Source organism: Trachemys scripta, chromosome 5 (assembly GCF_013100865.1).
Source record: "Trachemys scripta elegans isolate TJP31775 chromosome 5, CAS_Tse_1.0, whole genome shotgun sequence".
NCBI lineage: Eukaryota > Metazoa > Chordata > Testudines > Emydidae > Trachemys > Trachemys scripta.
The window spans coordinates 57,974,514-58,000,372 of record NC_048302.1 but is presented as its reverse complement, the minus strand read 5'-3'; the positions used below and the strand labels follow the sequence as shown (position 1 = coordinate 58,000,372).

Sequence of the window (25,859 nt, the reverse complement as noted above, 5' to 3'; positions counted from 1 at the left end):
CAAAACCAGAAAGCAAAAACAGTATGAAGTGGATGTATTTTGTGGAGATTTTCAGGTGGGGAAAACCAAAATGCATCACAAAAAATATAATGAGCAAAATCCCAAACTAGTCTGAGTGGAGAGTAATTTTTTGTGCAGCAGTGGGAGGGGGTGGCACAGTCAGAGTATTTGAGCAACTGAAAAGGTTCTGAAGAGTTCTGTGAAATCACAAACTTCTGCATGAAATGAATGCAAGAGGGATCTAGATTAAATAATGTCCCATTTTAAAATTTAAAATGGCTACTTTAATCCAAGACAAATACTAATGTAATCAAAGTAATTTAATCAATCTTTAATTACCATATTCTCTCTTTTGGCTATTTATTAATTTGAATATGTTACAAATTGAGGGTGAAATTCATAAACAATGCCTACCTAATGAGTTGTTTTCATGTAGCTAATGCAAATCAAAATGTAATCAGATTTATGGTTTGATTTTCAGCCACACAACAAAGGACAAGGACTTTTAAAAAGAGTCAACTTTACAAAACTATAGGTATAGGATACCCAGAGAACAAACAACAACTGATTTCCACAATATTTACAACACAGATCTCCTTGTTTAAGTACAACAAAAACAGTTTTCAAATCAAATTATTGTCACTTCAGCATATTCTATTTCATGAGCCACTACACTGTCAAACAAAAATATAACAAGCTGGACACGAGCCTTCACCTGGACAGAAAAGCTTTCTGCCAACTCAGTCGAGCATTTTACGTATTCATTCTCACAAAATGGCCTGAACCAGAAAGATGCTGAGCCCTCATTACTTCTATTAGGTCAGTTGGAGCGGGTCAGCCTTCGATGAGCAGGCCCAAGAGAGTGTAGGTGGCATTGTCCCTATCTTGGGGGAACAAGATTGTACAGAATTCCTGTTTAAGTTTACAGTGTGTGCCTCATTTTCAGAGGTTATTAGTCCAAAGATAATACACATACTTACTTGTTCTTTGAACTAACAGGGAAACTCTAGAATAGACACATTTAGAAGCACATTCATTTTGTGACAGTTTTGCCTATCAACTGATGCACTCCTTTTTCTAAATTGTATTCAGCCCATTCTGTGATGGGGAAAAGGTGTTCAACAAAATCAACTGATACACTATGGAAGCACCTTTGTACATAGTTGGGCACCCACTCAAATTCCCAAATCCTCTATGAATAAGTGTTTGACAAGTACTTCCACTTTGTGGTCAAAGCCATGTCTTCATCAAGTGAGACTATTGCACAAGTTCCCTGGCTTTTCACCACCAACTTTGCAAGATAAAATGATCTCCCAGGAATTGAATTAAGAGTGCATTTTAGGTAATTGAAAGAAAACATATAAAAATTAAGTGCATTTTTAAAGTTTCTTGAGTTAACTCAAACTATTCCACTGAGGTAATTCTATGGACAATATTTATTATCTTCCCATGTCAACTACATGTGAAAGGGATTGCAGTACATCCCACCTGTGGCAATGGGATGTGCACTATGCGTTTGCCCAAATTCTTCAGATTGGTAAGTATTACGAGACATGCATAAGATGACTACACAGAACTAATGTTATTTATCCCTTCAAGTAGGTCTTTTCTTTCAGTGTCAAAAGAAATTTTTCCCTAAGTTGTTTGTTTACTTCTTATTCAAACTCAATAATATTTTAATCCTTTGACTAACAATGTCCAACATAGCCCTTTTCATCCTGAAGGATGCCAAAATTTACTACCTTAATCATCAACTACAAGTGGTCAGAGTCTCTGTTTTAGTTTCACTCTATGCAATGTCTCCTCCTACTCTATCATGCTGAGGAACTAATCAAGGCAGACTAGGGAGGATCGTCTTTTAATTACCAGTGCCTCTTCCTGCAGTACCTGTGTGTTCCTTCTAGTCCCCCATCCCACCTAAACCCATTTAGCTCATATAATCAAATAGTAGCACAGCACAGCAGGAAAGTTGCTGGATGAAGTGATCCTCAATTATGGACTAAACTTAGTTTCACCGCTTCAGATGCAATAGGACAATCTGAAACTGGACCCAAAATTAAAAAGGCCAGAACATAAATCTAGCAGGACCACATGCATGTGTTCACACCCAAGAATTTTATTATGCATTGTATTATGCATTTTTGGCAGTCTGAAACTGTTACTGGGATTGGTTGATTTTACAATGTTACACAAATATCACCCAATCACCTCAGAGTCAGAATGCACCTCTTCTGCGGCTGGATGAGATTCATCAACTGCTGTGGGATCGTTGCTGTGTCCTGACATACCTGAAAATGAAATACGTTGAGCATGCATTAATTTTTATGCAAGTGATATGTTGTACCTCACAGACATTACTGATGAAAAATAGTGAACTTTCAGAAAATATTAATGCCATGCTCCTTCTGCATTAAAATGTAATTCTTCTAAATTCACTATAGCTGCTGCTGTATAGTAGAAGAATATTTTATAAAAGTCAAAGGGACAGTATCCCTAGCCAATTTTTAGCAGATTAATTAATTTTCTCTCTTAGCAGCTAGATATGTTCATAAGCACACTACAGGTATCCAAGACAGTCAGAACGATTTTGGTGTCCACCATCTGGGAAAACCACATAAAACATTAAGAGTACATCTACACTGCAATGTAAGCCCAAGATTAATAGAAACTGAGTGAGCAAACACTTTGTTAACCTAGGGCCTGAACACCTACACTCATTTGCAACCCCAGGTTGGGAACTGTTGAATCCTATGTCCCAACCTGAGGCTCCACAATCTACATTGCATTATGTGGGCCCCAGTCCAGCCACCCATAGCCCAGATTCCCTGGCACCCTCCTAAAATGTGGCCACTCTAGCCCTTTGTTCATGGTGCAATGTGACAAAACCAGATTGTTCACTAAACTTGACTGTCCTGGACAAAGTCAGCCATGGGGTTGTGGAACACTTTTGGCAGACTGCCAGAGCACAAGTCCAGTGGGGTTGCGTCTACACTGCAAAGAAATAAGGCTGGAAGGAACCCAGGGTCCCAGCTTGACTCAAACCTTCCACTCCCATGGGGTCCTGAGACTCTGGGTCTGACCCCTAGATTAACATTGTGTGTAGACAGAAAGGGGGGATTAGGCTTGAGCCCAAGTTCAAACCCCTGGTTTTACATTACTGTATAGACATACCTTAAGATCTTTTGAGGTAATAAGTGTTTAAGGCCATGTCTACACTACAAACTTACGTCGACTCAAGGTATGGTGACATACAGCTGCTGTAGTTAGTACATCATTTGTGCACGTGCATACTTGACTCCTTGTGTCAGCAATGCATGTACTCACTAGGAGTGCTTGTGTCGATGCAGAATGTGGTGCAGCATCAACAGGCATCCCGCTGTGCAACTCCCTACCATCAGTACACTGACTTTTGGGAAGTTTTGGCAATGCCTGATGGGGCAAAATGAGTGGCAGCAGTGACTGGGAGCATGCAATCAACTTCTCAGTTTGCAATTATTTCAATCCCATAATGGTATCAATATCCCATCATTTTTATGACTTTTTCTCAAAATCCCACAAACCCGCATGACCCTCCTGGCTGTCCACCATCTCTGACAGAAGCATGCAGCCTGCTCAGCTCTGCATTTTTGTCATGAACTTTGCAAGCAAAGGGCGTACAATCCTGCAGCATTTCCAGAGCTGCAAAAAGAACCAAATGAGTGCGGAGCATGAGGATTCCTTGGGGACAGGGCCGGCTCCAGGGTTTTGGCCGCCCCAAGCAGCCAAAAAAAAAAAAAAAAAAAAAAAAAAGCCGTGATCGCGATCTGCGGCGGCAATTCGGTGGGAGGTTCTTTGCTCCCAGCGGGAGTGAGGGACCGTCCACTGAATTGCCGCCGAATACCTGGATGTGTCGCCCCTCTCCGGAGCGGCCGCCCCAAGCACCTGCTTGCCAGGCTGGTGCCTGGAGCCGGCCCTGCTTGGGGGACAGACTGCTGTGGGACGTAGTGAGAACCAATTCAAGGTTGTTGGTGGTATTCACCGAGCAGCTGCAGATGGTGAAGCACTGCTTCTGGGCCTGAGAATTTAGCACTGACTGGTAGGATCCCACCGTAATGCACATTTGGGACAATGAGCATTGGCTGCAGAACCTTTGGATGCACACGGCCACATTCCTAGATCTGTCCACTGAGCTTGGCCCAGGCTTCCAGAACAGGGACACAAAAACAAGAGCTGCACTGACAGCTGAGAAGCAAGTGGGATTGCACTGTGGAAACTTGGAATACCCAATTGCTACCGGTCAGTCAGGAATCAATTTGGATCAGGTAAATCCACCGTGGGGGATGCAAGTGTGCAGGGCCATTAATCACATTCTGCTATGCAGCACTGAGACCCTCGGCAATGTGCAGGACATAGTGGTCAGCTTAACAGCAATGGGGTTCCCAAACTGCAGTGGAGAGACAGATGACACGCATATCCCTATTTTGGCACAAGACCACCTTGCCACTGAGTACATCAACAGAAAGGGCTACTTTTCTGTGGTTATGAAAGCACTGGTGGATCACCGGGAATGCTTCACCAACATCAACATGGGCTCATCAGGGAAGGTGCATGACACCCATATCTTTAACACAGAACTGTTCAGAAAGCTACAAGCAGGGACTTCCTTTTCAGACCAGCAGATTACCATTGGGAATGCTGAAATGGCAATAGTGAGTCTGAGAAACCCAACCTACCCCTTACTCATGAAGCTGTACACCGGCCACCTCGACAGCACCAAGGAATGATTGACCCACCGGCTCATTAGGTGCAGAATGACAGCTGAATGTGCTTTTGCTCATTTGAAGAGTCAATGGTGGTGTCCACTCACAAGACTGGACCTCAGGGAGAAAAATATGCCAATGGTTTAAGTTCCCTGCCGTGTCCTTCATAATATGAAACAAATGGGCAAAGTGTCTGCCACTGTATGATTGAGATGATAAAGGAGCACTCAAGGACGATAAGACCATTGTGGAGAAACTAAATGAATTCTTTGGATCGGTCTTCACAGTTGAGGATATGAGGGAGATTCCCAAACCTGAGCCATTCTTTTTAGGTGACAAATCTGAGGAACTGTCCCAGATTGAGGTGTCAGAAGAGGTTTTGGAACAAACTGATAAACTAAACAGTAAGAAGTCACCAGGACCAGATGGTATTCACCCATGAGTTCTGAAGGAACTCAAATGTGAAATTGCCGGACTACTAACTGTCATCTGTAACCTATCATTTAAAATCAACTTCTGTACCAAATGACTGGAGAATAGCTAATATGACGGTAATTTTTTAAAAGGGCTCTGGAGGAGACTCTGGCAATTACAGGCCGGTAAGCCCGACTTCAGTACCAGGCAAACTGGTTGAAACTATAGTAAAGAACAAAATTGTCAGACACAGATGAACATAATTTGTTGGGGAATAGTCAACATGGTTTTTGTAAAGGGAAATCATGCCTTCCCAATCTACTAGAATTCTTTGAGGGGGTCAACAAGGATGTGGACAAGGGGGATCCACTGGATATAGTGTATTTAGATTTTCAGAAAGCCTTTGATAAGGTCCTTCACCAAAGGCTCTTAAGCAAATTAAGCAGTCATGGGATAAGAGGGAAGGTCCTCTCATGGATTGCTAACTGGTTAAAAGACAGGAAACAAAGGGTAGGAATAAATGGTCGGTTTTCAGAATGGAGAGAGGTAAATAGTGGTGTCCCTCATGGGTCTGTACTGCTGGGACCGGTCCTGTTCAACATCTTCATAAATGATCTGGAAAAAGGGGTAAACAGGGAGGTGGCAAAATTCGCAAATGATACAAAACTACTCAAGATAGTTAAGTCCCAGGCAGACTGCGAAGAGCAACAAAATGATTTCTCAAAACCGGGTGACTGAGCAACAAAATGGAAGATGTAATTCAGTGTTGATAAATGCAAACTAATGCACATTGGGAAACAAAATCCCAACTACACATATAAAATGATTGAGTCTAAATTAGCTGTTACCACTTAAGAAAGAGATCTTGGAGTCCTTGTGGATGGTTCTCTGAAAACATCCACTCAATGTGCAGCGGCAGTCAAAAAAGCAAACAGAATGCTGGGAATCATTAAGAAAGGGATCAATAAGAAGACAGAAAATATCATATTGCCTCTATATAAATCCATGGTACGCCCACATCTTGAATATTGTGAGCAGATGTGGTCACCTTATCTCAAAAAAGATATATTGGAATTGGAAACGTTTCAGAAAAGGGCAACAAAAATTATTAGGAGTATGGAACTGATTCCGTAGGAGGAGAGATTAATAAGACTGGGACTTTTCAGTTTGGAAAAGAGACGACTAAGGGGGGATATGATAGAGGCCTATAAATTCATGACTGCTGTGGAGAAAGTAAATAAGGAAGTGCTATTTACTCCTTCTCATAACACAAGAACTAGAGGTCACCAAATGAAATTAATAGGCAGCAAGCAAAAGGAAGTATTTCTTCACACAACGCACCGTCAACCTGTGGAACTCTTTGCCAGAGAATGTTGTGAAGGCCAAAACTATAACAGGATTCAAAAAAATAACTAGATACGTTCATGGAGGATAGTTCCATCAGTGGTTATTAGCCAGGATGGGCAGGGATGGTGTCCCTAGCCCCTGTTTACCAGAAGCTCGGAATGAGCAAGAGGGAATGGATCACTTAATGATTACCTATTCTGTTCATTCCCTCTGGGGCACCTGGCATTGGCCACTGTCTGAAGACAGGATACTGGGCTAGATGGACCTTTGGTCTGACCCAGTATGCCTGTTCTTATTTTTAACAGTGAGCCAGAGTAATGTGTACTGTTGTAGCGTGGTCTATCTGACCCTGCTTTTGTGTGGCCTGTGTGTGGTGATTGCTGTACATATAGGAATATAACATTGTTAATTAGCCTATTAATTTTGTTTGTGACTGATACTGCTCGATGTCACACAACTCATAGGAACTGGTAATTGGTTGCTTTCAGAACTACTGAGCACCAAGCAGCATATGTTGTAAAATAATAAAGAGGTCTTATGTTATAGAATAAAATTGTATTATTTGCAACAAAATCAATGCAAAAGTTCTGAAATTTTAAATCTAATACATTATAAACTTAATAAAACTTAATAAATTAATAGAACTTAATTTGTGAAGGGGAAAGAATATTCATGCCCATTTCAGCTACACAGACACCAACCGTAGGTTTCACAGGTCTGTGTATGTGAAGCTGTGATTGTCTTTAATATACCCCAGGGTGTGGTTGTAGAGGTAGTACACCAATCCCTGATGCCACATGGAAAGTTGAGGGGGGCATGTAAAGCGGCCCCAATATTGAATTCTCAATGGGCTGTACACGGAGGAGAGACCGGGATTGTTAAATGTGCAGGTCCACCAGAGTCTGCATTATTTGTGTTCGCTGCCTGAGAAGCCCCATTATGTCCTGATGCATCTCTCACTCCTTTACCTGCTGGGACTCCTGGCCCTCTCTCCTCTCCACTCTTTCCTTCTTCAGGCTGTCCACTATGCTGATCCTCCAGACTCTGTGCTCACAGTTTCTCTTCTAATTTGCCACTAAACCTTACTTCTTTCTCCATTATTTTGGGGAAGTTCCATGGCCTGTGTTATACAGGAGGTCAGACTAGATAAATCACAGAGATCCATTCTGGGCTTGCAATCAGTCAACTGTCCCAAGCCTCAAACTTTTGAGCTAGCATGGGAGAGGGGCTTGTAGCAGCTACTACTGAGAATCAGACTACTGTCAAATAGCAGGAGCTCTGGATGCAAGATGCATCAGACCATCATCTGGGTTACGTACTGACAAACCCTTTCAGCCTTAGCCTCAAATCCCACATCTATTAGTCATGTAAAGCGTAGAACAATGTGACGGCAGAGGAGCACAATCTCCCCATGACTTTTACTGGTTTTGTGATCATTCATAAAGCAGAAGGTGCCAACAGCATTTTGGCCTCTCTCTTTTTAAAGTATGGTTCTACTTCGAAATTGGACTAAAAATGCCAGTTGTACCAAGTTAAACTTCCAGAGAAAACATGCACAGTTTACAAACAAAAAGGTGGGCTTTTTTAAATATCAGCCCTTATTATTTATACTATGATAGCAGCTAGAGATCCCAACCAAGATCAGGGATCCATTATTCTAGTCTGTAGAATAAATATAAAATTGAAGAACTGGAGTTATATTTCCTTAACCAAACTTCAGCTAGGTGTTGTAAAAAAAATGCCCTGACTAGCAGGTAGGAGGAAGGCCTAGAAAATAATGAGTTTAAGACCAGAAGGAATGGAGTAGGGATGATGTCTGGTTCAAATAACTAATGAGATAAGGCAATGGTTCTCAAACAGTGCGTTGGGACCCCAAAGTGGGTGACAAACCCATTTAAATGGGATCGCTAGGGTTGGCTTAGACTTGCTGGGGCCTGTGGCCAAAGCTGGAGCCCCACCACCCAGGACCCAAGCCCCACCTCTCAGGGCCAAAGCCAAAGCCCAAGCCCAAGGTGGTGAGGCTCGGGCTTTGGCTTTGTTCCCCTCTCCCCCCACAACCAGGACAGTGAGGATCCGGCAGGCTCAGGGTTGGTTCCCCCCTCCTGGGGTCGTGTAGTCATTTTTGTTTTCAGAAGGGAGTCGTGGTGCAATGAAGTTTGAGAACCTCTGACATAAAGGGATGTTCATGAAAGAAGGCCTCCAATCAATAGGAGTCACTGCAGATGGGTTTAAATAAGACAAAAAGAATGTCTTAAGAGGAGGGTGAACTGTCTCAAATTGGTTGTTTAGCTAAAGTGGTAATTGACTAGGACATAATTTGCTTGTTGGAGGGCATAAAAAGAATTATGAATTTGTGGTTTCATTGTGAGACCCTACCTGATCATGCTGGAGCAGATCAGGATGACATGGTTTTCCCTAGATCTGGGCCTGGTGGGAAGTATCTTGATCACATGCTTAAGAATACATTGTTACTATATTGGGTGCAGTAACTGCTTATTTTATAGGCTGTTAGGCATGTTTAGAGCAATTATATAAAATATCATTTGACCATTGGACTTAAAAGGAATTTATAGTTAAATTAGTGTTTTGTGGTCTCCCATATTAATAATTCCAGCACAGGTACTACACATAGAATAAGACAGCCCCTGTCCTGAAACAGTTATGGTCTAAATGGACAGGACATAAAAGGTTGATGGAAGGGATACAACATACAAGTAGGAGGAACAATGTGATGGTCTGCAATTGGCATGGTAGTTCCAAAATTTATATTTTGTTAGGTTTTTTTAATATTTGGGGTGAAGTTTTTGGCAGCATGTCATGTTCTGGGAGTGCAATTCAGACCAGTGAAAGGGTGCGTCACTTCTTGTATTATAACCCTGAGTGACCCAAAATGCTTCTGCTACTACCTGGGACACACACACAGCCACCATGCACTTTGCATTCTGTACACTGTACAGCTCTTATTCAACTGCTTCGAGTCCAACAGCCTGCCAGTAGTTTTTAACCAGACTTATGATCCTAACACTACACCAGTCCTGATCTTCCCCCAGACCCATGTGTTCTGATATGTCCAGCCCTCTCCTGCAACATTCAGAGGAACAGTAAGATCCATTTGCTCCTTGAAGAGACAAAACGCAACAGCCTGCAACATTAACTGGAGTTAACATTCACTTTGGTACAGACACAGCACTGTTGGTTTATATGAATAATAAAACAAAAGAAGATAAGATTTTAAGTATAACAGATGACATTAGAAATATAGAAGCAAATAAAAGTGCTAATACTCATGTAAAAGTCTAAAACCTAATCTAGCAGGGTTTGGTTCAGGCTTTGTTCAAGACGTCTCTCTCTTCCAGAGGCAGAAAGTTGTGGGTTCCTTTGTTTTCTTAGGTGAATACATTTGAGATTTTCTGCCCCTTTCTCTTATAGTCCAGTGAACCTTTGAAATGGATTCTTCTGAAGGTCACCCCTCACAATAAAGTTTATTCAAGAAGTGAGGAAGATGAGATGGAGCCTGGTGGTTAAGGAGGTTCCATGCCTTATTCCCCTCCTCCCCTCCACACGGCTGGAGTTTGCTAAAATGCAAATTGTTCAGTTTCCTGCACTCTCCTCCCCCGCCCCCATCAACTGTGTTGAGTGTTCTGTTTATTACTTCCATGTAAATTAAGATAAACACACTATCCTTTGTGTAGGTTAGACTTGTTTAACAACCTTTGCCTAGGCAGGGCTGCCTGGTTTTCAACAAGTATCATCATAAGGGGGAATTCACAACTAGACATAGAATGTTTCTACATACATTTTACCATATTACTGACCAGTGAGTTATGAGTGTTCAGATGATACCTCAACAGGTATCTTTTGTACAAAGACTACAACAGTGTGCAAGGGTCTGAATCACAGAGGACATTAGCTGAAAAGAGAAACAAAGTTAAGTAGAGGAGAAACTGAAGGGAGGAGGAAAGAAGAGGTGTAAGAGGGGGCTGGTGGACTGAAGGTGAAGAGAAGAAATTGTGAGGAAACTGGAGCAAATATCCAATCAGCAGAGAGGAAAAACATCCAGAGTAAAAGCTGCAAAAACCACCCAGATACTCATAACAGTGTCCAAAGTCCTAGCTGCAGCTGTTTTTCTCTACTCCTGCCAGTTCAGTTTCATGTTGGCTTCTCTCTAAGTCTCTTCCCACACTCCCAAGGATGTGAGGAGGGCAGAATGAGGCGGTGTCTACCCTGGAAAGCAGACTAAACGTGCAAACTAAAACTGGGTTCAGAGGTCAAGGTAGATTCTTCACCAGTCACCTGTAATGAAGGTTATAAAAGTCAATTATGTCCTGCGATCACCTCTGTAGTCCCTTAGTCACTGAGGACATACTTTGAAGACATGTGTATACACTCTATTTATACTGATGTAAATCACTGGAACAGTAGACACTTCTGCATTATGCATAAATAGAAAATGAACTCAGATTTCTCTTAACTCTTTGTCTGTAAGGCCTAACAAGAGTTAAACCCTTGCTTTTGATGCTAAAGCAAGCAAACAGCTCTCTGAATACTTTTACATGATCACTTTTCATAACAGAACTGCACTTGGAAACTGTAACCTGAAAAAATTTCCAGATAGTTGAAACCTACAAATGAGACTACACTGTTTGAGCAACCTGTAAGGTAGACAGCTGATCTCTGAAAAAATAAATCAAGACTGCCTATAATCTTTGGTATAATGAAAGGTGACATGCCCTGTGTAGAGTAAGCCTCCTAGCATTCCACATTTACTTACTTTCACACCAGATACAGAAAATCCCAGTTAAATAAAGCAGCACTAGTTAGCTTCATATTACATTTCAACTTTCCAATTTGTGTTGAATGTTTTATTTACATAAAGTCTAATCATGAGTAGTCAGGTGATCCATGTGATGTGTAAAGTAAGATAACAAGCAAGATACAGACTCATTTAGAAAGGTAAATAGAATTATGCAAGATCACCTACAGAATGAGCAGCATTCATGACAAAAACAAGAAGAATAACACACAGAACTGTCTTTGCAAGCAAACCAACGATTATTTTTCCTCTTATTGATCCAAAAGCCATATGAACTACTTCAGTAAGTAATGCAAATAGGTACTTGCAAACATGAAGGACTTACCAGTAAGTGATCACTACAAAAGTGTCCCCACAAAACTCTGCCGATACTCCACTTTTGGCCTGCAACATTTCTGCCATGTGTGAATATCTTTGATGGGGCTAAATTTCCACTAGGGACTAGGAGACTAATAAACCCATTTTGAACATGACTAGAACACAAGACTACAAACCCAGAGACGTTAACTCTGCCATGCTGTGTGACCTTGGTCAATCTATGTCTGAATTTTACCGTATGTAAAAAGGGTGTTTTGGGTGACACTTACCTCATTTATAGCCATACTCTAACCATATATGTTTAATTTAAATAGAAAATAATCAGAGATCTCCCATTCAAACAAGGGGTTTGCTCTTAATGTAGTCACATTTTTTTGGTAAGTGATTGACACACATTGCAGTGAGGAAGACTGGATTCCAAACCACATCTTTGTTCTCTTTAAGGATGCTGACCACCGACTTACCAAAGACTTCACTAATGCATGAATTACCAAATTGGAAATACAATACTACCTCTGTGGCTGAATGGTGCTTGTTACACAGCATATTTCTAGTTGAGATTATCATCTCAATCTGCTGTGCAAAGAACATGTAACATTGTCTCTAACATAAAATTTGTAAGTACTAATACAAAGTGACTGATTATCACATCTCTACTTCATCAGATTGTTTGATCTTTCTCTCTAATAAAAAAAATTGAGCATCGCTGAGGAAAACATTTATCAAGTGACTTTTTAAGTTTCAGATATTTAAATTTGCATCTCAGAGTCCATTTTTCAAGTGCTGTTTGTTCAAGCTAAACAAGGCTCCTATAGTCTACCTTCCCAATAAACATTGGCTTGCCAAGACTCTCAGAGCACAATAAGGCCCCCATTTACACTGCAAATACAGTAGTATCAAAAGGAGCAGCAACAACACAGCTCTCCACTGACATGATTAAAGCACGTTTCAGTTTGACAATATAGATGGAACCTAAACACTTAAGGTTCCATCTGAATTCCTAAAATGAGGCATCCTTTAATACTTTCCAGGACAATCATGTTCTAAACAGACACTGGTGTATTTCCAAGGTAAACTGTGTCTAAGCACTCTGAAAAAAAGCTTCAGAAGTGTTAGCTTTTGAGAAGGACTATGGCTTTTTTCTTATTTTGAAAGACTGTCAGAGGAAATATAAATTTTGGCTGTCCCGTGGATTTTTAACAAGTTCACATTCCTACTTCATCTAAGCCACAACTATCAGCCACCTGCTCTGGTTCATTCCACCATAGACAGCCAACCTAATTTAATTGGAGAACACACCCTAACAACCAGCAGAGTGATATAAAAAAGAGCATGCTGCCACTTGGTTAAATGAATTGGCAATACTGTGATCGATGCACAATTACTCTTGAACTAGAGCACAAACAATTTTCAATTCCCCAAGGACCATTCACTTCTCTCTACCTAATGCATGTCAAACAGAGGCCAATTAAAAATAACGTATTGCTGTCCAACTTCATCCTCTCCCAGTCACTGCCCATCTCTCCTTCACATATAAGGGTTGAGATTGTCAGCCCACAATAAAATGAACAATAAGCCATTGAGCCACAAACCACAAAATAATCTCTTTCTCTAGCCCACTCCAGTGCAAAACCACTACTTGGAAAGATCATTGGTTCTGAAAGCACTTCTACTAAGTGTTTAGGCCACAAGATATGAATAAAATCTTGGATGATATTCCTATTTGAAATCATGGGTGATCCTGCCGATGGACACAGACCATTTAATGCTATACAGTATTCTCCCCACCCCCATTTTGTCACTTTGTAAAGCTCCTCAACAGTGCTAGAAAACAAAACAAAACAAATATTTGTTCTGCATCTTCCCTGACGTGCTTTCTCCCAGTGACGTCAGACTGTGTGTTGTATATTACGCTGTGACTAGTTTCCAATTTTACATTCAAGAAGCATCTCACTTTCTGTATGGTTACAACCAGAATCTCAATCACAAGAGTGTTCCCTATGTCTTCCAATACATGTAAGAAAGCTGCAGGATTTCTGAGCAAATGGAAGGTGACAGATGTTGGCAATTCCAACCCCTTATAGGAGCTAGGAAAGTGGGGAGGAAAATAAAGGACTGAAGTGCAATGGCCTAACACCACCGAAATGCAATATCAGGACTCTTCACCCAGATATGTGACTCCATCTGATGACAATATGGCTCTCTAGCCCTTCAAGAGAGAGTATAAGTGTTGTACCCACAGAAATTGAAACTTTTATTTTAAACTGAAAACTACCAACAAGAACTGGTCATAATTTCCTCAATAAGCCATTAAAAAAAAAACCAAACACACAAGGAGAGGACAAGTCTAATTTAAACGGACTTTTGAAAGCGTTAACATGCCGTTCACACTGTCTGCTGCAAATTACGGCTTGTATCATTTCCTCTTGATGCTTTCTACACTTCATTTCTTACTACCATGTAATCAATGTGGTAAGTGGCTTTTTTCTTCTTCTTGTGGTTAAACAGCATGTTGAAACAAAGGATCAAAACAAATGACTTTTTTTAAAAAAATCGTGTTTTTTTTCCATTTACGTTTATTTCATTTTTAACGAAACCACCAGTTAACACCCATTTACTTAATCATTTCAAACAAGCCTCTAGATGCCAATTATTATTGAAAGTTGCAAAGCGGTAAAAGTTAGCTAAAAATAAAAACTAAAAGTGAATACCAACAGCAGCTAACAACCGGAGTCCCTCTGCAGACCTTCTGCAGCCCACCCAGGCGCTCGCGGGCTGACGGTCCCTGGGGGATAAACCGGGAGACGCCGATAGCAGCCCGGGGAAAGGAAAGTGTGTCAGGATCAAGCTTTCGTTGATGACAGGCGTGCAGCGGTGACGGGGAGCGGGTCCTACCTTCAGGGAAGCGCCGCCGCCGGGAGTCCGGCTCCCCCGAGCCCCGCACAGGCACCGCCCGCGCTGGCACCTGAGGCGAAGGCCGCGGGACCGGGAAAGGGGCTGGCAGGTCCCGTTTCGCACAAGGAAGCAGCTTCCCGGCCTCCGCGCCGAGACGTGACACGTACACGGCAAAGGGGGGGCGGGCGCTGCGGTCCGCTCCCCGCCCACGAGCTGCGCCCTGTGTGGGCAACAGCCGCCGCCAGCACCAGAGCGCTGAGCCTGGAACCGCCCCCATCCCCCCGGGGAGGTTTCCAGCATCAGGGCCCAGCCCAGAGCGCTGCCCAGCCCCTCCGCCACCGCCTCTCACCTGCCAGCGGCGTCACAGCCGCTTCGTTCCCGCCCCGGTCACGCCCTGCTCCGCGGTGGCCGGACGAGGGACAGCTGCTGTCAGGCCCGGCGGGGAAACGGGAGGCTCTTGCGGGCAGAAAAAGCTCCGGTGCCAACGTCTGCACCTTTATTTCTTCCTTCTCTGGCCCCAGTGGCAGCCGGACGTGCTTGGCCGGAAATGGGGCAGCGGTGGCCTCTCTATGGCCATGACGTGGAAGAGTCTCTCTAGCCAACAATGTCCATTTCTATGGTGTCGCTACCTCCATGCAGCAACCATAGCAACGACATCCGGGTCCGCCGCCGCTTCTCTAACACCCTTCCCCCTTCACCCGCTTCCGCAGCGTCGTGTGGGCTCTGCGGGGGACTCGGCCGCACACCGTGAATCCCCCTCACCTCACCCCGCTGGGGGCAGCCGGGCAGGGGGCGCGGCGCAGCCTCCCCCGCCCCTAGAGAAGAGCGGGCGGGGCTCCGGGTGGGCTGGGACCGGACAAGGGCGCTGGGTGTGTCCTGGGGAGTCTCTCGCTGACGCTCGGGCGGCGGGCGGGCAGGCAGGTTCCTCCCGGTACCTGTCGCTGCAGCGCTGGGGCCAGCCAGGCTGAGCGGCGCCCCGACCCGCACGGTCTGTCTCGCAGGGCCCGGCCGCCGCTCCGCTGGAGGTGCTGCGTGGCGCAGAGATGTTAGACTCCCCGCCCTCTGGTTACCTGGTGGGCTGGGGACACCGTGCGGGGGACGGGCCCTTGCTCGGCTCTCCAGCCAGGTAACAGCTGCTCTCGCATCTCTGCCTCTTCCCCCTTCTGTGTGTGGGCTCAGCGAGAGGCGCGAAGTGAAGCTCCGTGTCCGTCAGCGGACAAGAGCGGTTACGGGGCAAACGTTTGTCCCGTTCGCAGTGTGGGCCCAGCTGCTGCAGGGCTCTCCAAGTCACCAGGTTATTCTCTTGAAAGACTCAAGTTGGCAACACGATAACATCCCTTTGACCCCCAAACGAAATTCAGGGGACGTGGGGTTAGGTAAATGAAATAAATTCTGCTAATGTGCTTCCTTCCTCTCTTCTTGTTTTAGTGGCCTGAGGTGAAGGAAACAATTGGCCTGGAGGGAACCTGCTGCCAGCAGCAAAGTCTTTCCTAGGCTGTGGTCCTGCACAAAAGGAACACCAGACAGCTCAGCATCCATTAAAAAAATATTGTTTATCCATACAGGAAAGGGCACTGGAGGCCACTTTCTTAATTAAAAAAAAATGACTATGTTCTCTTCTTTGAATTAGTTCCTAGGTGTGGTCAAGGATTATAACGCACCAGAAATAAATCAGTGGGACTGAAAGGTTTTTATATCTATGTCAATGAAGTCATCCTTTCCCCACCCTTACTTTTTCAGTCTTTTTGGGGTGGGAGGCGTGAGGGCAATTTCCCAGAATGAACCTGAAAGGAACTTGTAATCATTGTTAATTTGTATAAATACTAACTTAGTTTTTAGACTACTCTTTCTAGATAAAGACATTCAAAGAAGTAAGAGAGGCTAAATTGCTATTAATGTACTGATAGTATCCAGGAAGATACCAGTGACTTTATCACATCAGCATTCACAATGTGATGACTGTGACATCAGTATATATACTTGAAAACTAATCCAATTAAAGAAGCTGATATCAGACAGGACTAGAAAGAGTGTTTGTTTGTGTGTGCTTGTTTGTAAAAGAGTGCAGGATATCATGGCAGAGACTTCAGTGGATCCCTCATCTTTACCTGTAATAAGGAAGAAGAAAAGTTTATCCATTGAGGAAAAAATTGACATAATAAGTGCTGTGGAAAGTGGCAAGAAAAAAGCAGATATTGCAGCAAAATATGGCATAAAGAAAAATTCATTGTCTTCAATTATGAAGAATAAAGATAAGGTTCTAGAAGCCTTTGAGTCCTTACGATTTGATCCTAAAAGAAAAAGACTAAGAACAGCTTTTTATACAGATCTGGAAGAGGCATTAATGAAGTGGTACAGAATTGCTCAGTGCTTGAATGTACCAGTAAATGGCCCAATGTTGCGTTTCAAAGCTAATGATTTTGCTCAGAAACTTGGACATTGTGATTTTAAGTGCAGTAACGGCTGGCTTGATCGTTTTAAATCAAGATATGGTTTAGTATTCAGATCTCAGTCTATGGAACCTGTGGCTACTACAGCAGATACTTTAACTGTTTGGTACCAAAATGTTCTTCCTTATTATTTAAATGATTATCAGCCAAAAAATGTGTTTAATGTAAAGGAGACTGGATTGTTTTATCGGATGTTACCTAATAATACTTTTGCATTTAAAGGGGAAACTTGTTCTGTTGGCAAGCTAAGCAGAGAGAGAATAACTGTAGTGGTTGGTACAAATATGGATGGCTCTGAGAAACTTCCTTTGCTTGTTATTGGCAAAAATAAAAATCCGCACTGCTTTAAAGATATAAAGTCACTGCCTGTGGATTATGAGGCAAACGATATGGCATGGATGACCTCAGAAGTGTTTGAACAATGGATGCGTAAACTTGATGAGAGATTTCAAGCACAGCAGCGGCGAGTAGTATTTTTTGTTGACTCTTTCCCGGCTCACCCAGAGGTAAAGAATCTAAAGTCTATTGAACTGGTATTCTTTCCTCCATGCTTATCATCCAAATTTATAGCTATGAAACAGGGAGTTATAAGAAGTCTGAAAATCAAATACAGGCATCGTCTTATCAAGAGATTTGTAGACTGTGTAGAAGGTAGTAAAGAATTTACATTGACTCTACTTGATGCAGTTGATATGTTGCACCTGTGCTGGAGGAATGTAACTCCAGAGACTGTTGTTAAAAGTTACAAAGAAGCAGGATTCAAATCACAAGCGGGGGAAAATGGTGACACAGACAGGGAGATTGAAAGTGGTTTAGATTTGATTGCACATGCATTGGCAGCTGGGGTAGAGTTTCCAGAAGGTTTATCTTTGGAGGAATATGCAGCTTTGGATGATGACTTGGTAACATGTGAAATGCCCACAAATAATGAAATGATACGGACCAAAGAAAGCACTTCAGTTAAAACTGAGTTCTTTGTTTATGATGAAGAGGAAGATGAAGGTGATGGATCTCCAGGAATTGAACAGCCTTTGCCATCAAAAAATGAGGCTCTGACTGCTTTAGATACTCTTCGAAGGTTTCTCAGAGGTCAAGACATGAATGAGTTTCTTCATAATTCCCTAGCAGATCTAGATAATTTTGTTCAGCATGTAGCATCTAAATGAGGGTTTATCCAAGTATGAAAGCATTTAAATGGAAAAACTAGTTATTTAGCCAGTTAAAAATCAAATAAAAACCTGCAGCATGGTTCTGTGGTTTGCTTTGCAAACATATATCTAGGTATGATGAATAAAATTTTAAAATAATAGAGCTCTGAACTGAGGACTTCCAAGGATAAGGGGATGATAAACTAAAATTGGATGGGGAGAGGAGTAACCAACCTTTGTGTATTCTTGGGCCTTTTAACTTGATAACTGTGGAAGGTACAAGAAAAGTAAAAATGATTTTCCAGTTGATAAATGTAGGCGAATATTGAACTGGCAGTTTGTTCCCTTTTTTTATTGATTTTCCGCCGTCCCTCCCCCCATGAATAGTCCCACTGAAGTTAGTGGAAGTTTGTATAGTATTTCAATAACGATTTATAAGATTAAGCCTTAGGACTTTTACTCTGTTTTAAAACCCCCCCTCCCAAAAAAAGTTTGAGCTCTTAGCGAACTAAAGTTTTTTTAATGTAGAACTTTCTTCCTGTTAAAGAATCCTAGTGATGATATGTAGATATCAGAATTTGTTTTTTAAATGGGAAACAGTGGAAAATTGGTGCTTGTTTTATTTTTAGAAGATATGTTTGACCTGGATCTATATGAATAGCACAACCATGCACCAAAGTTTAAACAAAAACAAACTTGACACTATTTGATGGGTTGTACATCAGAGTTCAAAATGGAGACCCACTTAACTCTATTTCAGCCTTTAGATATCTGAAATTTGGGTTTGATATAGACCCGTCTATACTACTACTATATTTTTCTGTGGTAAATAGAACAATTTAGGATTAGATTATGCAGTATCTGCATTATAAATCTCACAAAACTCTTGTATTTACTGCACTCAGTAACAGTATTGATATAAACCAAGTAAAGTACTTAAACTTGTATTTGTGAAATACATAATATAGAAGCTTTATCTATACTAGGATTTTATGCACCAGTGAAAGCTCATAATGTACATGTGGTTTGAATTGGTGCAATTTATAACATGGTAAATTACACTGCACTCCTAAACTGAGCCTAGAGTAGAGGCATGTCAGAGTGCAGCTACATGAGAGGCTAAAATCCCACAGTAGATGAGGTCTAGCATTTGTAAAACTTAAAACAAAAACAAATGTTCATTTTTAAGCATATTGTAGATATTTCTTTACCAAAATATTAGTTTTTTAAAAGTCAATAACTTTAAAGTTTTTCTGATTTTTGAGAAAATACTATATTTTATAGGAGTACTTTAGAAAACCTCTAAGTGTTATAGAATCTATTGTTGGAGCTAGTATCTAAACCTTACTCCATGTTTTTTAAAATTCTTGGTTATTTTAATGTTCTGTTTGGAAATTAATAGTTCGAGTGAGACTATATTTATTTTACATTTACAGGATACTGTATCCAATTGTAAATACAATGTTTTCTGGTAGCAGAGATGTATCAAAGTGTTATCTTACGAATCATGATGTTCCTTTTCATGTGACAAATTTCCTATGGCTAAATTGCATGAATCTTTCAGGAGAATTGTTGTCTACAACGATATTAATTATCTACTTTTTGGTTTCTTGTTTCAAAACGACTAACAGTTCTATAAAAAAAAAAATTGGTCTCCTTTTCTGAATGACAAATACAGTCAACATCTGACCCAGAGATTTATAGATTATGTAGAAAACGCATCCCACTCCATCGTCCTCTTAGAATGCTGTTGGAAGAATATAGATTTTTGTGGATTGTAAATTGGAAGGATAGATTGTGTCAGTCACTAAATGCTCTCCCAATGTTTAGAAAACATTACTTCTTATACAAGCTAAGGCTATTTTAAAGCTACAGAAAATGAAAGGTTAAATACCATAAAACCTGTGACTAATTTTCCTTTAATATTATTATGATTTGAAGCTTGTCAAATACTTTGTTGACATATGTTTACCTTAGTGTGGCTCCAATTAAAGCAAAATCCCAGTGGCCCTGATCCTGCAAGCCAATCTACCTAGCAGACCCTACAGCCGTGACAGTGGGTGTCAGTGGGTCTGCAGATGGGTGCAGGGACCACATGCTTAAATTGCCTGGCTAAGGAACCTGACCTTGCTTCCTTCTAAGTCAATGGCAAAACTTGAATTAACTAAATGGAGTAGGCTTGCACCCTAAATAGTGAAGATGAATTATCTTTATTGCCTGATGTAATAAGTGAGCGATGTAAAGGGGGCATGAACACAACAGAATTTTTTTTTTTTTAACCCAAGGTCTTGTGAAATAGTTGGAATCTTTGGAAACAGATTTAGAAGATCAGGAGAAACTGAAATAAGCAGGTCTCTGAACAACTAAACAAGCAAAGATAATGGACAGCAATAGGCACTATAATAATGTTTTACTGAAATAATTTTATGCAGAATAGTATCCTAGTAGATCTTATAATTATAATTAAGATTTTTTTTTTTTTTGCTATTTTGTGCAGGGGCAATGTGTGACCATGGGAAATACCAGAAATTCAGGGGCTTGAAAAGTCTGAGTTTATTCATGTAACAAAACTAGGCAGGAGCAAGAAATAAGTTATTACTTTGACTTTAGACATTGAAAGTGAATTGTAGATCTTTCATTTAAAAAAAAAAAAAACCTCTCAAGATTCCGTATTTTTGATATTATACACTTGAGAACTCAGTATTTTCAAACCTCTTTTTTTTTTTTCATGTTGAGGCCAGCTATAGAACTCTTGCATTGAACTATTTTTGCAGCTAACCACATTAAACTTGAGTAAAATTTTCAAAAGCACCTGACTGACTTAAAAGTTTGTCTTGTTTTCAAAAGTGTCTTAGAAAGCCACTTTTGAAAATGGGACTTAGGCTCTTAAGTCAATTAGGTATTTTAAGTCCAATTTCCTAAGTCACTTTTGAAAACAAGACTCAAACTTTTAAGTCAGGTGTTTTTGAAAATTTTACTCTTGCTCTCAGAACACTAGCCAGTACAAAAGTGAGAATGCACTGTCTAGCAGCAGACTAGTAGCAGAACTTTAAAATAATTTGAGATTCTGTGTTGAAACTTAAAACGGGTTCAGCTGTTGTTGTTTCAAGTGGTTGTAATATGATCAACTGTTTCAGAGGGAAAATATTCTTCAAGTCTTGAGTGGTAATGGTGGGAAAGGAATTTGAATATGTAAATATATTTTTAACTTTAGTCCACATACTCATTTATGAATATTTTTTAATTGCTTAATGTAAATCTGCCAAGCACACAAAGATTATTCATTTTAAAAAGGGGAGAGGATGAAAGGAATTGTGGCTTCAAACTGAAAAATGTTTGAAATTATGAACATTTATATAAAAGGCAGTTTGCTTGACGTCATTCTATTTGTTAGGCTATTATTTTATATATTTGTACACTTATTCCTCCATAGTCATCCTCTTGCTTTAGCCTTCAGTGAGTTAATAATTTTGTACAGTGAGATTGCACTTTTTATTTTTATTTTTTTTTATTCAAATCAGGTCTGTCAGAGTCAGTATCATATTCTCACTGGTAGATCAGGTAAGAAGGAAAAAGGAGCCATCTTAAGAACATAATTTCAATAACTTGCAAACAGGGCCAGAAAAATAAAAAATGTAAAGGTATGTTTGATATACTTGAAAGCCTTCTCCAGCATAAAGGTCACTGTTTAAAGTGTGTGTTTCAAGTTAAATTTACTTTGTAAGACAACATCTGCCTTAGAAAATTTTAGTAAAAATAACCCACTGGGGGATTTTATTCTTGTGGCATAATTCTGCAAGGTTCTGAGAGGTTCTAAGCATGCACAACTCCCTTTGAAGTTGCTGGGACTTGAGGATGCTCCTCACCTGACATGAGGCTGTCAATATCTAGACTCCTAGTGCTTACGGAAAATTACTTGGAAAAATTTCCTATGCATCCAGAGATCAACAAAAGAGAGGGCAGCAGCTTGTTTGAGAAATGTAACCATATGTTCCCATGTACCAGAGAGATGTAATATTCTGACAGCTAGGTAAGCTGGAAGTAATAGATCAGTAGTACTGGGTTTTATTACATATTAGTATTTATATAAGTCTTGAGAACCACATTTTTAAAGGTGCAAAATTTTGTTCAATATGTTTTTAGTTGAAAAATACTATACATTGTTAGTCCTTTTGTGTACAGTAGAAAACATCAGTTATATGCAAGTATAGATTTAAGAGATGTGGATACAGTTTCCCTGTTTCTGGGGCACTGAAAAAGGAGGTTCAAGTAACCTATATTTTACACCAAAACCTCACTAAATTTGTAGCTGTGATTAGTAATGGTCTCAACTGTAAATTAGCTTAAATTGTAACAACCACTAAAATATATAACTGAATACACATTTATGAGATTCCTTGTGGTTTTGTTACACTGAAATGTGATATATAGCCCACTCCAATAATAATACACTGATTGGGGAAGCACAAACCCGACAGTACTAAGGACACTTGAAAATGACATGGAAGACCATGGTGATTTATCACACAAAGTGAGAAACTTTTTTTTGCCAGTTTTCCTAGAACTTTTTTGTATAAGTTTTGTCAGAACCTCACCATTCTCTCTCACACAGAACCTTTACAATTAAAACTTCTTGTCCTATGTTAGAGCCAACACTCCTGCCTGAGAACTCCATGGAGATTCATCCAGAGTCTGCAAATGCCTCTTCCCAGGTTGCTGGCGTGCTCACTATTGAATTGAGCGAGGCACTCTTTCTCTTCCCCACCACCCACCTAGGGTCCTATTCTACCTGTGAAGAGAAAAAAACACCTTTGGTGCAACCACTGATCCACCATATTAATTAAACCTAAACCATGTTTAAAATTCAGCAGAACCAGTAGTAGTACAGTGGGGATTACTATATATTGGGAAATTTTATAGATAGGCTTTAAGGAATGAGTGAAGGAAGTAGGGCTGGTGTAAGGAAGTTTTGCACCCTAGGCGAAACTTCCACCTTGCGACCCCCCCCCAACCCTGCGGCAGCTCCCTCTCCTGCCTTGAGGTGCCCCCCAAGGAGCTGTGCGGCAGCTCCCCACCACAGCTCACCTCTGCTCTGCCTCCTCCCCAAGCACGCTGCCCCCGCTCTAATTCTCCTCCCCTCCAAGGCTTGCGGCGCCAATCAGCTGTTTGGCGCCGCAAGCCTGGGAGGTGGGAGAAGTGGAGCAGCGACCGCGCAGCAGCCCAGCCCAGGAACGCAATTAAAAAAAAATTGGGGGCACCGCTTTTTGGCACCCCCAAATCTTGGTGTCCTAGGCAACCGCCTAGTTTGCCTTAATGGTAGCACCGGCCCTGGAAGGAAGACATTCCCTATGCTGGGATTGAATATGCTGTATCTGCAATACTCCCTACTCAGGCTTCAAAACCCCCCAAAATTAGAAATTGCACCCAAGACTCTTGCACATTGTCAGCGTTGGGGAACATAGTAACATAATCAGTGTTTGCTCATTTGTGTTAAATCTATTGATATTCTGCTAATTGATTTACCTAATGTAGATAAAGCCTTGGGCACCAGGCTTCCCCATCCCCACAAATGGTCCCTTTGACTCTGCTGTTCTAATTCACAACCAGAAAATACCTATTTTGCTCCTAATTATATATGAATTTAGCCCAGAAGGGTTGTGGCATTGTTGATTTGTTTTTTTCTAGGGCTGTCAATGGCAGTTGACTCACGTGATTAACTCAAAAAAATTAATCATGATAAATTGTACTGTTAAACAATAGAATAGCAATTGAAATGTATTGAATATTTTTGGATGTTTTCTATATTTTCAAATATATTGATTTCAATTACAACACAGAATACAAAGTGTACAGTGCTCACTTTATATTTATTTTTGATTACAAGTATTTGCACTGTAAAAAAAATGAAATATTTTTCAGGTCACTTAATACATGTACTATAGTGCAATCTCTTTATCATGAAAGTTGAACTTACAAATGTAGAATTGTGTACCAAAAATAATTGCATTCAAAAATAAAACAATATAAAACTTTAGAGCCTACAAGTCCACTCAATTCTACTTCAGCCAATTGCTGAGACAAACAAGTTTAATTAAAATTTGCAGGAGATAATGCTGCCTGCTTGTTGTTTACAGTGTCACCTGAAAGTGAGAACAGGCGTTCGCATGGCACTTTTATAGCCGGCGTTGCAAGGTATTTACGTGCTGGATATGCTAAACATCCGTATGCCCCTTCATGCTTTGGCCACCATTCCAGAGGACATGCTGAGGATGCTCGTTAAAAAAAATCTGTTAATTACATTTGTGACTGAACTTCTTGGGGGAGAATTGTATGTCTCCTGTTCATTTGGCACATGTTCGTTTTAAGAACATTTTTACAGCAGATTTGACAAAACCCAAAGAAGGTACCAATGTGAGATTTCTAAAAATAGCTACAGCACTCAACCCAAGGTTTAAGAATCTGAAGTGCAGTCCAAAATCTGAGAGGGATAAGGTGTGGCGCATGCTTTTAGGAGACTTAAAAAGAGCAACACTCAGATACGTAAACTACAGAATCTGGACCCACCAAAAAAGAAAATTAACCTGCTGGTAGCATCTGATTCAGATGATGAAAATGAACATGCGTCTGTTCACACTGCTTTGGATAGTTATCAAGCAGAACCCATCATCGCATGGATGCATGTCCTCTGGAATGGTGGTTGAAGCATGAAGGGACATGTAAATCTTTAGCGCATCTGGCACGTAAATATCTTGTGGTGCTGGCTACAACAGGGCCATGCAAACGCCTGTTCTCACTTTCAGGTGACATTGTAAACAAGAAGTGTGCAGCATTATCTCCTGCAAATTTTAACCAAACTTGTTTGAGCAATTGGTTGAAATAGGACTGAGTGGACATGCAGGTTCTAAAATTTTACATTGTTTTATTTTTGAATGCAGCTTTTTGTACATAATTCCACATTTGTAAGTTCAACTTTCATGATAAAGAGATTGCACTATAGTACTTATATTAGGTGAATTGAAAAATATTATTTATTTTTTCAGTGCAAATAGTTATATTTATTTTTGATTACAAAGTGAGCACTGTACACTTTGTATTCCATGTTGTAATTGAAATCAATATATTTGAAAATATAGAAAACATCCAAAATATTTAAATAAATGGTATTCTTTTATTATTTAACAGTGTGATTAACTGCGCTTAAATTTTTTAATCGAGTGACAGCCCTAGTTTTTTCTTAAACACATTAGAAATAGCTTTTGGCTACCCTCATTTTATTGGAGTTTGTCAAGTTCTTGGTAAGAGCTGAACAGTGATGTCACAGGAGGAAATAGACCTGACCTACAGTTTATTTAAATAAACTATCTGTGTACATGGTATCTATGTGCAGTTGTTTTTATACACCGTCAATACAGTGAAACGATGCACAGCTTCTGGTTATCTTTGAAATGGATTTATTTAGGGCTTTATAGAATCAGAGAAATGTAGGACTGGAAGGGACCTCAAGAGGTGATCTAGTCCATCCCACTGAGGCAGGATCAATTATACTAGACGATCACCATCAGGTATTTGTCTAACCTGTTCTTAAAAACTTCCAGTGACAATGATTCCACAACCTCCCTTGATAACTTGTTCTAGTGCTTAAAAAAAAAAAAAAAAAAAAGGAAATCCAGTCATATTGATCCCAAGGGAAGGGAATACAAATTTTAGATAGCTATCACATTAGGTTTGTACTCTT

General features: G+C 40.7%; 2 protein-coding genes across 7 annotated transcripts in view; one reads left to right on the top strand and one right to left on the bottom strand.

Annotated features, from left to right (window-relative positions):
• ARFIP1 (ADP ribosylation factor interacting protein 1) overlaps window positions 1-15,062 on the bottom strand; it is a 65,925-nt gene extending 50,863 nt beyond the window's left edge. The window contains exons 1-2 of one of the 5 annotated variants that reach the window (XM_034771006.1): window positions 14,876-15,062; window positions 2,209-2,288 (exon numbers count right to left, since the gene is read on the bottom strand). In XM_034771006.1, coding sequence (XP_034626897.1) covers window positions 2,209-2,286 — 78 coding nt within the window. In that variant the 5' untranslated portion in view covers window positions 2,287-2,288; window positions 14,876-15,062. Of the gene's footprint in view, window positions 1-2,208; window positions 2,289-14,526; window positions 14,717-14,875 lie in introns of those variants that run through there. The other 4 variants (XM_034771002.1, XM_034771005.1, XM_034771007.1 and 1 more) reach the window with 4 other exon arrangements.
• A 184-nt stretch (window positions 15,063-15,246) lies between these two features.
• TIGD4 (tigger transposable element derived 4) lies at window positions 15,247-23,115 on the top strand. Of its 2 annotated transcripts, none has more exons than XM_034771000.1 (2): window positions 15,247-15,652; window positions 15,955-23,115. In XM_034771000.1, exon 2 carries the CDS (start codon window positions 16,601-16,603, stop codon window positions 18,140-18,142), a length of 1,542 nt encoding a protein of 513 aa, XP_034626891.1. In that variant the 5' UTR covers window positions 15,247-15,652; window positions 15,955-16,600; the 3' UTR covers window positions 18,143-23,115. The 2 variants fall into 2 exon arrangements, with proteins under 2 accessions (XP_034626891.1, XP_034626892.1); XM_034771001.1 differs by lacking the exon at window positions 15,247-15,652 and adding an exon at window positions 15,659-15,820.
• Window positions 23,116-25,859: the final 2,744 nt, after the last annotated feature.

What these genes read in the sequence shown, in the direction of transcription:
- TIGD4 (XM_034771000.1), top strand. Translation starts at nt 16,601, where the DNA reads ATGGCAGAGACTTCAGTGGATCCCTCATCTTTACCTGTAATAAGGAAG.